The 16925-nt window shown below is 36.7% G+C and overlaps 1 protein-coding gene across 1 annotated transcript; it reads right to left on the minus strand.

Annotated features, from left to right (window-relative positions):
* Positions 1-1798: 1798 nt before the first annotated feature.
* Positions 1799-10036, minus strand: LOC114156398 (transmembrane protein 106B-like). The gene is made up of 8 exons (XM_028036805.1): positions 9909-10036; positions 8351-8554; positions 8091-8154; positions 6390-6549; positions 5164-5304; positions 5035-5084; positions 4554-4607; positions 1799-4058 (listed from the first exon to the last, which is right to left on the minus strand). Exons 2-8 carry the CDS (start codon positions 8544-8546, stop codon positions 3926-3928), a joined length of 798 nt encoding a protein of 265 aa, XP_027892606.1. The 5' UTR covers positions 8547-8554; positions 9909-10036; the 3' UTR covers positions 1799-3925.
* Between the last annotated feature and the right edge of the window lie 6889 nt (positions 10037-16925).

Below are 16925 nucleotides of genomic sequence, written 5' to 3' on the forward strand. Positions count from 1 at the left end.
GCTGCCCATGCCACCTGATTGACCCTGAGAGGATGCAGAGATGATCTGTAGAAATTTCCCTCAAACCACTCCACCAAGTTTCTAGAGATATTTTCCAAGAAGATGTCAGGCTGACAGCTGCCAAAAGTGCTTCAGCAAAATCCTGAGTGAAGGTTATATTTTTCATAGGAGTTGGGAAAGGAGTTTGGGTATTCAACTTGGGTGCCTTCTGAAGGCAACACGGTCTCTACAAGATGAATTCAGTTAGTAAAAACAAAACCATCTTGAAATAAAAACCTGTTATTAGCTTGTCTCCAGTAGTTTACTTTGTTTTCCTTCTGAACACCAGAAGGTGGAGGGGTGATAACTGAACAGCAGCAGTAAACATGACATCTGTCGCCTCACTCCCATCACTTCCCTTCTAATTAAGCACACAACTCCTTCAGGAATTACCCAATTTTCTCCCCTATCAACTTATGAAGATGCAACTATAATTCATATTAGAAATGCATGAATCTTAACTTAAATCTGAGGATCATTTGAAAAAGAAAGTTATTTCAGATGACATTTAAAACTAAATGAGACAGGTTGTGAGCTACATCAAACACAATAGAAAGTGAAGCTCTTCTGGTTGCTATGCCTGCCCAGTAACAGTACTCCAACACCTGACCTGTAATGACTATTACTGGATCTCTCTAAGGGATGGATTAGTAACTAGACCACCAGGGTGGATTCGTCAGTCGCTCCCCGTTTGTCCAGCTTGGGTTATTAATAAACAACTTTTGGCTGACATTGTCAGGGGGATTAAAATTATACAGTATGCCTGCTACAATTACCTGTCAAACAAATTTGAATGTAGGGAAACAAGATCTAAGTCATCACATCAACCATAATTGTGTATGAAGTTTTAAGCCATAATAGATCTGGACTATATCCGTACTGAGGCAGAACAGGCGTTTAAAGTTTCACCACTGTGCCGTGAAAGACACAAAGAAAGGAGGAGGTCTGGGTCGCATGAGATAATGCTTGGTTATCCAAATTAACTTCTTTGTTCAAACTTTAGTTCACTGTGACATATGCAAGTTGAATTAAACATCAGTCAAGTTTAAAAGCTTAAAGGACATCTGTTTCTGCATGTTACCTGCTAACAGTGCTACATCATGTGTCCAATTAACTCTTCTGGACTGCAGTTATGAGAAGCATGCAGATGTTTTATCTCGCATATAAACCTGCTTTACATACAGCATGTGCAGCAGGACCAGGGCTGATTATCATTTAATAGAAATCTTTAGAAAGTTTACACAAAAATCCTTTTTCAGTCTTTTGTTGCAAACTGGTCAGCGAAATTCACTTAAGTGTAGTCCTGTGATAAGACTTTTAAAGATACCAGCTGTTTTAGCACTGTAAATACTGAGTGCTAAAAAAGATGAGCAGAAAAATGCTTGAAATGCTTTGCTGTGTTCCCATCTGTCTCCTCTAAAGGAAAGCATACAACCTGTGTTACTTTCCACTAAGTGGCCCCACATGGAGGAAAACTGCAGTTGCTGTCAAAGAATTTTAGCACAACAGAAGTATCATTAGTTTCTCTTACATATCATCTCATAAGTTGTTTGAGAATTCTGAAAAATTGTTTTTCTGCAGAATAAAAACTATGTACCACCATAAGCTTTGAGAACTAAAATATTTGTTGTTTATCAGCATAACATTGAACCATGTAAAAATGTATCATATAATCACAAAAACCCCAATATTTCTGACTAGAATTATTATAATCCTCCCCTTGCTTTTTGCTGAAACAAAGAAACAATAAATGCAAGTGTGCAGGTTTCATAATTTTATTAAATACTTTAAACCCAAATGTAAAAATAAAGTGCAAACAAGATCTGGTCTAGTCAAAACCAACAAGTTAAGAGGTTTTTTAAAAGAAAAGTTGTTTTTGCTTGACTTAAATAATTGCTCTATTATTTACCCAAAACTGTGTTTAATAAAGACGCCCGGCAGAATTTAGAGAACTGTTTTTAAACAAATATCGAACAAGACATTAAACTGCAAATCTGTTTCATTTAAAGCAGCATGTAAGGAGATTAGAATGACAGTTAATCACTGTTTTAGTATTTCAAAAATATAAAATAAATGATAAAATTACATCAAAATCATGCAAAAAGGACAGAATCCATAACATACATCCTTAAAATAGCTTAGAACATAAAACGGAATAGTGATGAGTTATGTTCACATGTCATGAAAACAACAAAAAAACTATTTAAATTCACAGGACATCCCATAATTTAACAGCAGGTCAGACAGGGTCAAATGTGTTAAAACTTTAAACTCTCCAACAGTGAATGATTTCATAAAGTCTCGTTTAGACAAACACTCGCACTTTCAGAGGTGCGCGGTGAGCGTCCTGTGAGAATAATGTATCTTTATGAACAAAGAATTATGTGTGCATTTACATTTCACACATGCTGATGCTTATTAAAAACTCAATAGACATGAAATGGAAAAGCTTGGTCTCTACCAGATAAATTAAACTTCCCTGTTAGTTCCTCTGTATCCAGTTCAATGGATTTAGTTCATCATACAGGGCCGGTCTAAGGTTGTATGAGGCCTTGAGCACAATTTGACTTAAGGATCCCTCTTTCTGCTAAGAACATCAGCACCACGAACAGCATTTCAACATAGATTTATTAAATTCTGGGAGAAGAAGGTAGGTTAATTGGCCGAGCTTAAAAGCAATCAGTTATAATTGTAATTTACTAAGCTGTATTTGTGAACAAACAGAGCTCAAACTCCCAGATTAAACTCAGCATCAGATTGTAGCTATGGTAACAAACAATGACGATTGTTCTTTGAACTTTTACAAAGTAAACTTTCCAGCTCCTTAAAATCTTAAATTTAAATGATTTAAAATCATCAATCAAAACCAAATTTACAAATTTAACAGCATTGTCATCCTGAATAAACAAATGTTGTATTGTATTTTTTTGCTTTGTTGTTTGTAAGCTGCAGGTTTAAGCATTGTGTGCAATGTCTTCCAGTAACTATAAGTTCTTACAGTAGGTGATGGGGCTGTGAATAGAATCTACTGTTTCTGCAGTGCAAAGAAAACAAAGGTAGTCTCCTTTCTGCATGACACATTGACTGATAACAGAGAAAAATACTCCCACACTCAAACACTGACCATCCAAACACTCAGAACCTAATCATAGACATTGGAGCTATGATTAGGTTCTAGCCAAACAGAAATCAGAAATTCAGAAACATGACTACAGTAGTACATCAAAATCATAATTGAAAACCTGAAAGCAAATGTGGACCAATATTGAAAGCTGGACCTGGAGATGAGATCTACAGCAGACTCAAGGATAACTTATTAAAGCCATTTATTAATAGTTCTTTTGAACCATAATAAATTAAACATTGCACTCATCAAAATGTCATGTTTGTTACTGGTTTTCTCAGTTGTTGATTATATAGTGTGTTTTATGACTGTATTTTTATGATGTAAAGCACTTTGAACTGTCTTGTTGCTGAAATGTGCTGTACAGATAAACTTGATTGATTATTTGTAGAGCACATTTTAATATATTTTGGTGCGAAGCAGTTCAGAGATTTATAAACCAAGATCAGTATTTTAAAGTCTATCCTCTGAGCTTCAGGGAGCCAGTGGAACTGGGTGATGTCCTCTATCTTCCTATTTAAAAAGGTTTACTTATAAGAAAACAACTATTATTAGTAAGGTTGATTTTAGTAATTGTTCATAACTGTTCATTTATATAAGCTAGAAACATTTTTTTATATTACAATTAAACTTTCTCTTCACTTACAAATATTTATTTGTCATTAATTTTACTTTTACACTTTTGTGACTGAACACAGCAAGTTTTGAACATTTACAAAATCAAAACATGAACCATGATGGCGCTAGCCTGAGTGAGAGCCATTACTCAGCAGGGTTTCCAATAGGTCTGGTTATCCCTCTGATGGTGGTGGTGTTCCCCCCACAGTCCACGTACTGATACATCTCCTCAGAAATCTGCTCAGAGTGGCCAAAGTATGTTGCTGTGATGGTCACGCTGCACAAGGTGGAGAGGAATGTGGTAAAGCCAAACACACACTACAAACAGTGACCACAGACACACACTGGCCACTTTATGAAGCAAACTTGCTCAAAACTCTGCTGACACACAGGAGCCAATCTGAAGGAAAGCATCAAAATGGATTTAGGCAACTAGAGAGGTCGAATGTGTTACTGTTGCCAGATGTGAGTATTTAAAAAACTGCTGGTAAGGTTTCTACACACAAGTACCCCAGGTATACAGAGAACACCCAAAGTAAATAACTGGTCAAAGAAATGCCTTGTTGGTGTGAGAGGTCAGAGAAACACAGGCAGACTGCGCCTAGATGATGGAAAGGGAACAGCAGCTCAAACAACTTTGATTCTATGCTATGAAGATTTATAATAGTTCTGAAAGGAAAGAGGTTCCAACCCAGGACAAGAAATGCCTAATAAAGTGGCCAGCACATGTCAATTTGGAATTGCATGTGAACAAGTGACACGGTCAACTTACTGAGTCATGACAACAATGTTGTGTACCTTGATGGTTTCCAGGGTGCAGTATTCACTAGAAAACATTAAATATGTTTGAAAATGGATCCCAGGCAAAGCAGTTTAATCAGAAACATTTAGTTGTTTACAGGATAAAACACTTAAATATAAAGGTGGCAGTTTCTTAGGGTTCAATATGGTCCCATTAAACCAAAGATGACTATATGTTGTGGCAAACAACATTTCAAGGCAGGAATTAACTAGTAACTCTTTAAGAAGATACTGAAATGACACATTTCTCAACATCACAGTGAACTGCCAAAGAAGAGCAGCTATTCAAGAAGTTCAGAGATTCTCCTGCAGTCAACTGTGGACAAAGTTTAAGCCACTTCCTAAAAACTAACTAAAGAAACACAAAATCCTAATACTGATACTATTGCTCCACTACATCTCTGGAGGTAAATTTCTGTGACATAGCATGAAAAAAAAAAATCTGCACTTACTACATGTAGCTTAACTCATCTCCAATGACAGTGGGGACCATATAATCAATCTGAAAACACAAACAGAAACAGGTAGTTCAAAAAGGTCTATGTAAGAAGTGAATGTGCAGACAGAGGAGGAAGACGTACCTGTTTCATGTCCAGAGGACGTATAGTGATGACGTTACTGATGCGAGAGTTACCAATCACCGTCCTGGCAAACTGCACCTGCGCTGTGATGTTGGCCACCTCCACTGAATAATAGTTATTGTTGGTGATGTTCAGAGTGTTCTGTGAGGATGACCAGCAGGAGATCAGTGCTATTTTTAGTTTACTGCTCTTACTTAAAGGGCCAGTATTATGTTCCAGGCACATACTGCCATTTTATAGCACAATAGAGTAACTATTGTTATCTTCAGTTCAAAATGCTATATACATACATATATCAAACATGACGAAAGAAATTAGACTTCACTATTTAATGCCTTGAAATTGGGCCTCTGTCTCTTTAAGAAGCTCATTCTGTAAAACTCCATCTTTAGGAAATCACCACAACAGCATTTCTCTATTGAGCTTTTAACATGGTTCTTAAGAGTGTTTCACTGAGAAGTAGGTCCTATAATGAGCTCCTATCTCAAGTTCTCAACCTAATTTCCTGCAGATTCTGGTCATTCAGAAGTTAAAAATCTATTTTGTTTGCTTTACTTAGCAGGAAATCAGCAGCTAAAAGGCTATAGTAAGGTTTTTAATTTAGTCTCTCCTTACCCTTGATTACCCTAGATTTCTCATCTGCACATTTTTATGTCTACAATGACTAAAATAATCTAAAATACAAAGCTAGACAATAAATAAGAAAAGCAACACAAATACAGATCAAAGACATATGAAGAATTTGAAAATAAGAGAGGAAGCTTGTGAAGATAGTCTGTACTTGCCAAATAAATTACTGCCACTCTTTGTATTGTATTAAAACAGTGTTCAAAGTTTGAATAGGGCATTTCTTAGAGCTACAGAGAACTTTACTTGAAGAGAACAAGTTGGGTATTCAGGATAAAATGAACAACTTCAGGTAATTAGAGAATTTTGATCAGAGTATTAAAGGATCAATCTTACGTAGGCCTGTTATTAAGCAATAAATCAATTGAAACAAAGTCAATAATTTCCATTTCCTGCTGTTGTTACAATTAGAAGTTTATTCTGATTTGTAGCTTTTGACAGATCCGCTCCCCTGTTTGTGCTTTCCCAGCTGAAACAGTAGTCAACTGATGTTAGAGCAGCTTTGTATGTCTTAGGCATGATTAATTAAAATAAAGCAAAGAAGCCCAATACTGCTACTATAAAAGAATAGGAAAGGGAGAAGAGCACACCAAACTCACCGTGATGTTGAGATAGACGATGTGCTGATCCAGGTCATAGCTGACATAAACAGACTTGACTCCCACATTAGATACATCAATGGAGCGAGGGAAGAGGAAGAAAACAGCCAGACTGGACAGCAGCAGGCAGAGCACCACTGATGCACTTACATACAACTTCCTGACAAGGATCAGGAAAATTATTAGAAAAAGTTGGACAATTTACATCAGCACCACTAACAACATTTATGGAGCCCAGGAAAGTCTGGGGGGGTTTCTAAACTGCTGCTTAGTTCACTTATGCCTTAGTCATCTCTGAATGTGACTAGAATTACATAGACTGTTTAACATCAAGCACACAGCTGATCAACTAGCACAAAAAAATTATACAATTTATATTATATTTTTTTGAGTTGACTTCTTTTAAGACTATATTTGTGTGTTTAAGTATTGTCAATAATGTCCTACAGTAATATATAATTACCTAGTAATAAAAACAGGGCAGGTTGTTGGTGGACCGCCCTAGAGCTGCTATCACAGAGTTTAGCTAGTTTTCTGGGGGAAGCCCTGCAATCCATACAGCTGCAGTTCTTCCAGGACATCTATACACCTTTGGTTCAAACCTTTTAGACAAATGTTGCTTTCTTCTTCTTGGTGAGGTGAGGGGCTTTAATTGGGGTAAAACAAAACAATGATCCGATTGCAAACCTCCTGTATGTCTCTGCAAGCAAAATGATGTTCGACTATCAGCTGAACTGCATCAAGCAAGGATTGGATTACCTCAGTAACCCTAATCTTTTGTAAAGGTTTTGTAAAAACTGATATCATGAAAGATTTCAACTTAAACGTTAACTTTTCTGCAAGACTCAAGTAAATTTTTACAAGTTCGGGCCCTCAAGCATGAAAGAGTTTGCAGCTTATTGAAAGCTCGCAGTATGAAGAAATTCTGAAACCTGCGGTGCACAAAACATGCAGATGTAAAAATAGATGTCAGAATGCGCAAACCTGGCATTGTACTCATTGTATTGATAAATCCGGACTTATAATAACCATGGAAATGGTTTTAGTTTTCTGAACTACTGCTAATAATGACACATTTTATTTAAAAGACATCTATTAGGGCACAATGGGGCACCTTACAAAAAATGGAAGCAAAAAAAAGTAAGACAAAAAATTTTATAAAAAAATAAAAGTTAGAGAGTAAAATCATCAAAGTGAAAGTGGTTGTTTAAACAGAGTTTTCAGGCAGGGTTTAAAAAGAGACAGCTTGGAGTGAGTGGGGAGATCAACATGCTGTTGAAGCTGATACTGCAGAATGAAAGAATCATGTGTTGTACAGGCCAATGCTCCATGACTTTTATTAGGACCATTTGTGCATCACATAAGTTGCACATTTACAGAACTGAGATGCTTTCTATTCACAAAGGTCGTTCATTTACAGACACTCCCTGTATGACTGCAACTGACAACGCCGATCACGTCAGGAAATCAGCTCAAAGCATCAGTTTGGAATTTAGGCCCCGTCCAAATGGAGACGAGATTAAGTGTTTCTGCAAATGTATTTTGTTTTGTTTTGGCTGTGCGTCTACATGGATCTGGTGTTTTGGAAGACCAGAAACCATTCAATTTGGAAGACGGGTATCAGAATAGAAAAATGTCAACATATGGTTTCAGGTTTGAGTGCCCCAGATGTGTCTTCAAAAAAGGTCTAAGAATACTTACGTCCTTCTTGGCCGCAGTCTTTGGTCACTGTATGGAATCAATGCCACAAGTTGATTCTCCTGTTCTGGAAAACAGGAAGCAAACAGTGATGCTGGACATGTTCTTGCTGTTGGCTTTAAGTTGGCTCCAATCACAACTTGATTTGCTTCATCATCTTGCTTACTTCTATATAAACTGATGTGGTCAAACACTGAAAAAGCTTCATTATCTTTTCAAGAACAGCTTACACATCGGGTGCAATATATGAAGTACATGATCACCTCTGGGGATCCTCCCGGTGCCCTGACATGTTGGACACGTCACGCTGTCTCTTCCTGTGAATTCCACGTAAGGAAACTGGGAGACGTCAGGCACTCTGCCATTCTCTGTCGTTCCATCTTCCACAAGAGAAGACAAGTTGCCCTCTTTGTCAATGAGGGTTGTTTCCTTAGAAATCCAGGAAACTGAAATCCCCATAGTCACAACTGGAGAGAAATAGATCAACAAGGAATCTGTATATTAGACGTATATCTGTAATTAGAAGGTGGCAGAAGGTGAGTCTGTGGAGCGTGACAATTTCTAACTGAGGAACAAATGAATGAATATGGACTGGCGACCTGTCCAGGGTGACCCCGCCTCTGGACCGTTAACCCGCTGGGGCACCCCTCACAATCCCACTAAGGATAATGGTGTTAGAAAATGGATGGATGGATGGATGGAAGGATGGATATTCTATTCAATTACAATGTCTTCCCCTGAGCGTCAGGGTTTTAATTGTTAAGATTAGTATCAGTTGTGAGTATAAAAGTGATAGTTTATCCAAATGGGCAAATACAATACTATAAAAAAGGCACAAAAAACTGAAATATTATTGCCTGTCAAATATTGCATTCAAACAGCTAATGTAATATGGTACTGTATTTTGCAGAACTATGATCTGGAAAATGGGTGAATAAAACAGGTTCAGACATCACTTTAAGCTTACAATTTTTGTGTTTTGTTGCTGCTGTTCTGTTTCCAACCTTAGCTAAAACAGTTAGTTTTAGTTTACCAGCACTAGTTAACTCTAATCTGTGGTAGGCTAATAAAATGGTTGTTTAAACCATCCAAACATCTATCATTTATATTAACTTCAAAATCTAAAGAAAAATAATTTCAAGTCATGTCAACCCAACCAACACTGATATTTCTGAGCTAAAACAGATGTTCAGTTTTAACAGCCTGACTCATGAGTTTGATTTTTTTTAAGATGGCTCAGTCAGTGATTCCTCTGACCGAGCCAGGCTCTGAGCAACAGAGCACTGAACCTAGTCTGCTCTGAATGCTGCCAGACAGAGCAACCTGTCAGAAAGCAAACCACCAGGTCAACTTTCTGCCTCATCTGGACTTCGGACAGAATAACTAGACGTAAGCTTCATATCCACTTAAAGTAACAAACACTTGAAACAACTGAATATTTGTGTTTCAACTATTGAATGGCTTATACAAAACACTCAACTATTTTCCCGACCGACATGCATTGGTTCGAAAAACGTTTTGCTTTAGTCAAAGAAAAAAATAGTGACCAAAGAGTGACTTAAAAAAAACAAACAGCATCATTGGCTTACATTTTAAACATTAAAAAACCCGATGTTAGAGGCGCTTAACTCTGAACTGGCGGCTTCACATAAACTACAACTAACAAAGCAGAGCGTTAGCCAAGCTGCTAGCCAAGCTGTTAGCCTCAGAGCACACAGGTACCCGAGAACATTAATGAAACCTTTACCTAACCAACAAGTTCACCGACAACAACTTACTCACTGCAGTTGCGCCCAGGTGTATTTGAAAGGACAAACGTACCTGAACAGAGCTACTCGTATCAGCATAACCTCTTAATAAAGCAGACATAAGACACCACAACTTCTGGAGTCTTGTGCGAGACTCCAAATGTTTCAGGATAACAGCTTTTGTTTACTTCTTCCTCATGGATCAGGTGGGAGGAACCAAACTATGGCGTATTGCTGCCCCCTTCAGTAAACGCAGAGACGTTGCAATCAGATCTTTACATATTTCTACTTCTGAATATTTATGAAAATATTGTATCTCAGTACCTCAGCACACAGGTTAAACACATCTTACAAATTACGTCCCCACAAAGTGTTTTAATAATTGTATTTGTTAATAATTCTTTAGTTTTTAAAGAATAATCAGTCATAAGGAACAATTAGACATAATAAACTAAAATCATCATTAGAATAATCAAATAACTGACTAAAGTAAAACTGAAACAAGGCTGAGCTAATCAAAGAAAGAGACTGAAGAACACAATATAATAATGAAACTAGAATCAATAAATCAAGCTCCAAAACAACTAAAAAAACCCAGGACCTGACAGAACCAAAGCAATTATGCAATTATGCATTATGCAATTATAAGGTAGACATTCAATAAGATAGAATAAAAACAACACATGTAGATTCTAGTCCATTAAATATGTACATATACTGTATACAGATGTCCATCCATCCATCCATTTTCTGACACGCTTATCCCTTATGGGGTCATGAAGGTGCTGGTGTCTATCTCCAGTAGTAAACTGGTGAGAGGTGGGGTCACCCTGGACATGTCACCAGCCTATCGCAGGGCATATACAGATGTATAAAAATTTATGAATGAATGTGGATCACTTCAAAAGCTTACTGAGTTCAAACAAGAAGAATGAAGTAGAATTAACTGGCAGGGATCTGAAGAAAAAGTTTCTTATGACAGGTCCAGAGACATAAACTATGTATGATTTGAAGAACTCAGTAGCAACCTCTGTTGGATAAAACATAATTTCTGCTTAATCTGATGCTGAGATGAAAGCCTTGAGTAAAAGTCTTGGTCAGAGTGTAAAATGTGTGCATATGTGTGATGTTTTCCATCTGAAACAAGCAAAGGTTTGATTTTGAATGGCCTTTCAGTGTTTTCTTTCCTGATCAGAGATCTCACTGTCTTCTTTTCGATTCTCTTGAACACTCCAGCATTCAGTGCTCTCTGTGTCTCACCCATTGTCACATGACTGTACTGTCACCACTGTGACCCTTTTATCCTCAAACTCACCAACAATTTGCTTTTTTTCTTACTAAGTGAAAAGAGAACCAGTGTTTCAGGGCATTGTTCCCTTACAGGATTAGAAAATTTGCAACCTATTCATTTTTAAGCAGCAAAGAGACATCAAAATATGATAATCAAAGTCACATACACTGATATTGATATAACAAAATATCATTACTATTTTAGCTATGTTTCAAGCGTTGTGCTTGTCAGAGAATACAACACAGGAGGGGAGCACAATGACTCATCGGGTGAATGATTTGTTGTTGGCTTGTTCTTATTTTGTTAGAAGTGTTTTTGGTGAGAAGAAGTGATGACCATGTCCAAATTTATTCTAGCCGGGAAGTTTAGATTCACCAACTCAAGCGAATAGTTGTATTGGAAGCAGAGGTTTATGCACTTGACAAAAAAAAAAGAAGGTAGTGAAGCAGAAAAGATTTTTACCTCTTCTGAGTTTGAAGTGGAGGCATACAATAAAAATTCTGATGTCGTATTCAAGAAGTTTGATGATGACTTTATGCTGAGAAAAAGCAAGCGGACATACTTTCAACTCTGTTTTCAGCTTTCTGCAGTGAGAAAAATGAATCTGTGGTGAAGTAAATTTAACATAACTGAATGTGTGAAATCAACAATAAAAATTAAAGTTAGTACCTTCATACAAATATAAGTATTATTGTGGTCAAGATACAAGATATTGTAGTTTTTTTTTTAAAGAAAGTAAATCATTTAAGTACTAAGAGTCTGTCTTTTTAAGTTCATCCACACAACAAAAAACAATCTTGTTATATTTACTGTGTTTCATTCAGTGTTTCAAACATCAAATACTACCAATAAGACATCAGAGTTCCCAAGCACCAGCAGAGCAGCTGTGATTTGAAGTAGTAGTAGGTAATTTAGAGTTAGCAGAAGTCATTAGTTTGGAAATAAGTACTTTAAACAAAGAATAATCTTTCCTGATAAACATAAATCAATTATCCCAGGGGTCTCAAACTCCAGTCCTCGAGAGCCGTTGTCCTGCGACTTTTAGATGTGCCTCTGCTGCACCACACCTGAACAGAATAATTAGGTCATTAAGGCTCTTGAGAACTGATCTACACAAGGAGGAGCTAATTAAGCCATTTCACTCCAGTGTTTTGTACCTGTGGCACATCTAAAAACTGCAGGACAGCAGCCCTCGAGGACTGGAGTTTGAGACCCCTGCATTATGCAAATAGTTGTCTTAATGTTTTTAAGTAAATAGGCTGGAATATTTTACTAGTGTGGAAAGCGAGGAGAGGCAAATAAAGACTCTGCTTGACTTAGCAAACTACACTGTAAAATGTAATTTAAAAAATTTATGCTAACTCATTTACCTAAATAAATTAAGCAAAGTAAGGTTAAGATTAGTGAGTAAGTAAACTTAATTTATTTTAAGTAAAAAGTACTAAATCAAGTAGTACAACTAACAAAAAAATTCATGTAACTTATGTGTCATAGTTTATGTTAACTTAATTTTTAATTTGTGTGGACTGCTTGATACAAATGCAACCTCACATAGAATTGATGAATACCTACAACTTACTCATTCTTCAAGTTCACGTAAATTGAACAAACCAATTTTCTTCATTTTGTCCTCGTCTTCCTCTTTCTCACTTCTTTTTTTAATCAAGGTTTCATTGGCTCTAGAGGTCTTTATTTGCAAGACAGACTGGAAAGTGGGTAATGAGAGAAAAGGAAGACATGCAGTGAAGGCCACCAGGCTGGGCCTCAAACCTGTGACAGCCACGTCACTATGGCCTCCATACATGGGTTGTGTTTTACCTCTGCGCCACTGCAGCACTGCTCAATCTCACTTCACTGAATTATTAATTATATCAAATATTTGAAATACATAATTTATACAAAAAATATTCTGTTTGATATAATATTCATGTCTTCCACCGCTCTCATTACGCGTTTTCCTGTCTAACCACTCTCAAATAAAGGCCACTACACCCAATAAAACCTTATTAAAAATAAAGAAGTGGGGAAGAGAGAGGAAGGACAAGAACTCAATCAAGAAAACTGGTTTGTTTAATTTAAGTTACATGAACTTATTTTTTTTGATAGTTGTACTACTTCACATAGTTCTACTTGCTTAAAATAAATTCGGTTGCTTAATTTTTTTGAGGCAATGAGTTTGCTTATATTTTTAAGTAAGGTGAACTAATTCGATTTTACAGTGTTCCATGCTCTGTGATTTTTGCATTATTGAGGATAATTGAACATTTATATCATCCTTGTCAAGCAAAAATAATCTCAACCCCATTAGCACATTACCAGACAATCATATTTTTTCAGCCTATCAAGTAGTATTTTATGATCCACTGTGCTCAAATATAGAATAGGATAGAATTCAACTTCATTGTCATTGCAATGAAATGAAGTTTGCATCCATCCAGAAGTGCTTAGCAATCGATTAAAAATATATTACAAATTTAGAGAAAAGTAAAAAAAAAAAATGCTTAAAACTGGAAGTATATGTATATATACAGGCTGAGTGAACAGGAGTAGGATACCTATACCAGGGGTCTCAAACTCAGTTTACCCGGGGGCCGCTGGAGGTAGAGTCTGGGTGAGGCTGGGCCACATTCACACACACTGTCTCCTCAGCCGAACCTTTCTGATTGCCTATTACCATATTTGGCCGTAGTCAGGGGCTGTAACAGCCGTAATTGTGTAGTGTCTCTTTAAGATACTCTAGTATTGCTAATGATGTCAGAAGTATGCTCCAAGGCTTCTCTGTAGAGAGCGTGGGAGAAACGTGCTAGACGGACATGTTAGCTCCCTAACTTTTTAGTAATGTTACGGGTTGTTTGGACGCTGCTCAATTTTCATGTCTGATAATATAGCAGCCGTTCAACCGGGCTTTGTAAGGTTGGTGAAGAGCGTATTTATTAAAGGACAACACTGTGGAATTCCCAGTACCAGTGTGGTTGGGAGTTTTTGACCGTCCTGACGAATCTGCCGCCTCCTCTCCTCCCTTAAACACAACCCAAGCATTACAGCGCCTAACCTTAATTACGTTACACTGATCAGCAACTTCCGGGTCTAAACTGGATGCTGAAGCACGTGAAGCGGGAGCGGCCGCGGAAATTGTGCATGTACCATGCAAATAATGACAACTAGAAAATGCAAATAGGCCCGGCCGATGTCCCGCCCCCGAGAGCAATATACTCCACCGTGATTGGTAAGTTCGTTCAGCTCCGCACACAATACTGAAAAGTGCCAATTATATCAAACTCGCAGGCCGCACTAACATTAAACTTTCATATTAAGGAGGGGGCCACAAACTATCGTCCCGAGGGCCGCAGTTGGCCCGCGGGCCGCGAGTTTGAGACCCCTGACCTACACAGTATATACATTAGTGACTTACAGCACTGATATTGAGTAATACAAATAGAGGTTCTAGACTAATTAGTGCTAAGATGAATTTAAATACATTTTTATGCAAATTTTACAATTTAGGATGACTGACATATTCATGATAGTAGTAATTAGCAATAGTTAGAGAAATGTTACAATAAACCATTTATCAACTTTTAAAAGATACATTTCCAAATCTTGCCATGAAATTGTCCTAACATACTATAGAGGACCATTTCCATAAGTCATAATAATTTTACTTTTATTGTTTTCTTAAGAGATTTTTCCACCCACCATGCAGAGTGCTAACCTTTACAACAGTATACTCTTAGAGCATGTGCTGAAACAATGAGTGATAGTAATAGACTGGAAAAGCCAGGGGTGAAAACAAATGAGCTTTCATCCCTCCCCATTAACATAAACACATCTGTGACTACAATAAAAATGCATTTACAGTGCTGAAACATTGATAGACTGTTGTTTGTTCTTTAAAAATATGATTTTTAAAGGAGTTTTTTTTACATAACACTGTTTAAATATCACACATATTGCTCTGATTTTTCTCAAAACATTGGCATTTCCTCTTTATAGCTCCAGAATATTCCCAGATCAGAGTGCAGAATTCACTTGAAGAATGTCCCATCATGACATTCATGGGCAAACGGAAATGTGAATCTAAAGCAGATTTATATGACATTCTTTAATGTGTTGAAACGGATCTACTATTAAATGTTAGATATTTCATTTACCCTTAAAGTCCCACAAGGAATGTAACTTGTACTTTACAGTAATGGCTAAAACATTCCACATGAATTAATCAATTATTAAAATGATAAAATGTTATTATTATGATAACTTTATTGTACAGCAGTATTCTAACACAAATCTTGTCATACATGGATGGACATTAATACTTCATAATTCAACAACAAGAAGGGCAAAACAGCTTGACATTAAATTGGCATTATCACATCATTGTAAATGTACAGTGAAGAGAATAAATATGTAAAACATCACCAAGTATTAACCTTCCCCACTCCTCAACTGTGATAGACATGATCTAAAACGATATCCAGAAGAGTTGTTGTAATTTTTATATTTTTGGCATAAACTCAAAGTTTGAGGCCTGGCTTTAACATCTCAAAAAGTCAGGATTTTGAGAAGTTTAGATCTCCCATGCTTTGATGAGCCAACTCATCAAATTTCAAGTTGATGATCAATCAGCTTGGAGGAGTTTGATCAAATACAGAGGCTATAAATTGCCAAACTGGGGTCAAAAACATAAGTTCAACCCAAGATGACCAACTTCCTGTTTGTTGTAGAGCATGGGTGCAAATAGTTTTGTGTAGTTTTTGGAAAGTTCTGCAAGTGTACCAAATTTCATACCTCTATGATAAGGTAAGGTAAATAAGTTGAGCTATTTCTGCTGTGAGTTTTGCTAAACCTTTAAAATATATTCATTTGATATACAAGTGGCACATGTGCATTGTTTTATATATTGTATATTTAGGCTTCCAAAAAGTCAGTTCATTTGGGATAATTATAATAAATGCTATATACTGTATATGCAATTAGTCTTCGCAGGGCTTTCGCTGCTGGGCCTAATGAAACATGGAGATACAAATTGATCTAAGCTACACAAAGCCATACAAATATTATAAGGAATAGTCTTAGTTGCTGTATACTTCTGGTGAGTGTAATCTGAACTGAACTTATTACATTTTGTAGATACAATGTTCACTCATCTGTGCTAGCAGTGTGGATACAGCTAACTCAGTGTGAATCGGCTGCCCCCTATAAAGGATAACTTTTTTATCTGCCAGCGTTGTGTTATTGTTAAAAATAGATCCTCTCTTTAGTAGAAGTTCTGTGTGTTTCTGTTAGTTTCCCCACCAAATTAATGTATTTTGTTCTTATGACATGCTGTGCAGTATTTCATTCTTGTTGCTGGGTAAATTAACAGGACTTCTATAATCTTAGTGAAAAATTTTGTTTCACACTTTAAATAGGGAAGATTGTTGATCCGATTTTGACTTGGGCATCTTTCACTGCACATACTCAGTTAGTCTCTGGTGTGATACAAAGTCAGACTTGAACTACTTCCTTTGCATGACCTGGATTCTTACTGTAAAGTCCAGTGGGTACAAAGAACATAAAATCCTTCAGATTGCAATGACCCATATATAACGAGAGCAGTTTGTTTCTAGGTTCTGTATTTCCTGTACTGCTAATTATCTAAATTATAAACAAGGCAAAAAAACTAAATAATTATTTCTATTTGTAGTAAATTCAGGGATGCTTGCAAATATACTGCTTTAATTTAACAGTTTCCTGTAGTGTAATCCCATTTCCACAATACAACTTGTGTGAATGATCTTGACATTAAACGGATTGGAT

Source organism: Xiphophorus couchianus, chromosome 13 (genome assembly GCF_001444195.1).
Source record: "Xiphophorus couchianus chromosome 13, X_couchianus-1.0, whole genome shotgun sequence".
NCBI classification, from domain to species: domain Eukaryota; kingdom Metazoa; phylum Chordata; class Actinopteri; order Cyprinodontiformes; family Poeciliidae; genus Xiphophorus; species Xiphophorus couchianus.

Coding starts and splice junctions, on each gene's coding strand:
- LOC114156398 (XM_028036805.1), bottom strand. CDS start 8,546: ATGGGGATTTCAGTTTCCTGGATTTCTAAGGAAACAACCCTCATTGAC. Junction 4,608..5,034: donor GATGAGTTAAGCTACATGTA/GTAAGTGCAGAT, acceptor AATGTTTTCTAG/TGAATACTGCACCCTGGAAA. Junction 4,059..4,553: donor AACATTGTTGTCATGACTCA/GTAAGTTGACCG, acceptor CACCTTGTGCAG/CGTGACCATCACAGCAACAT.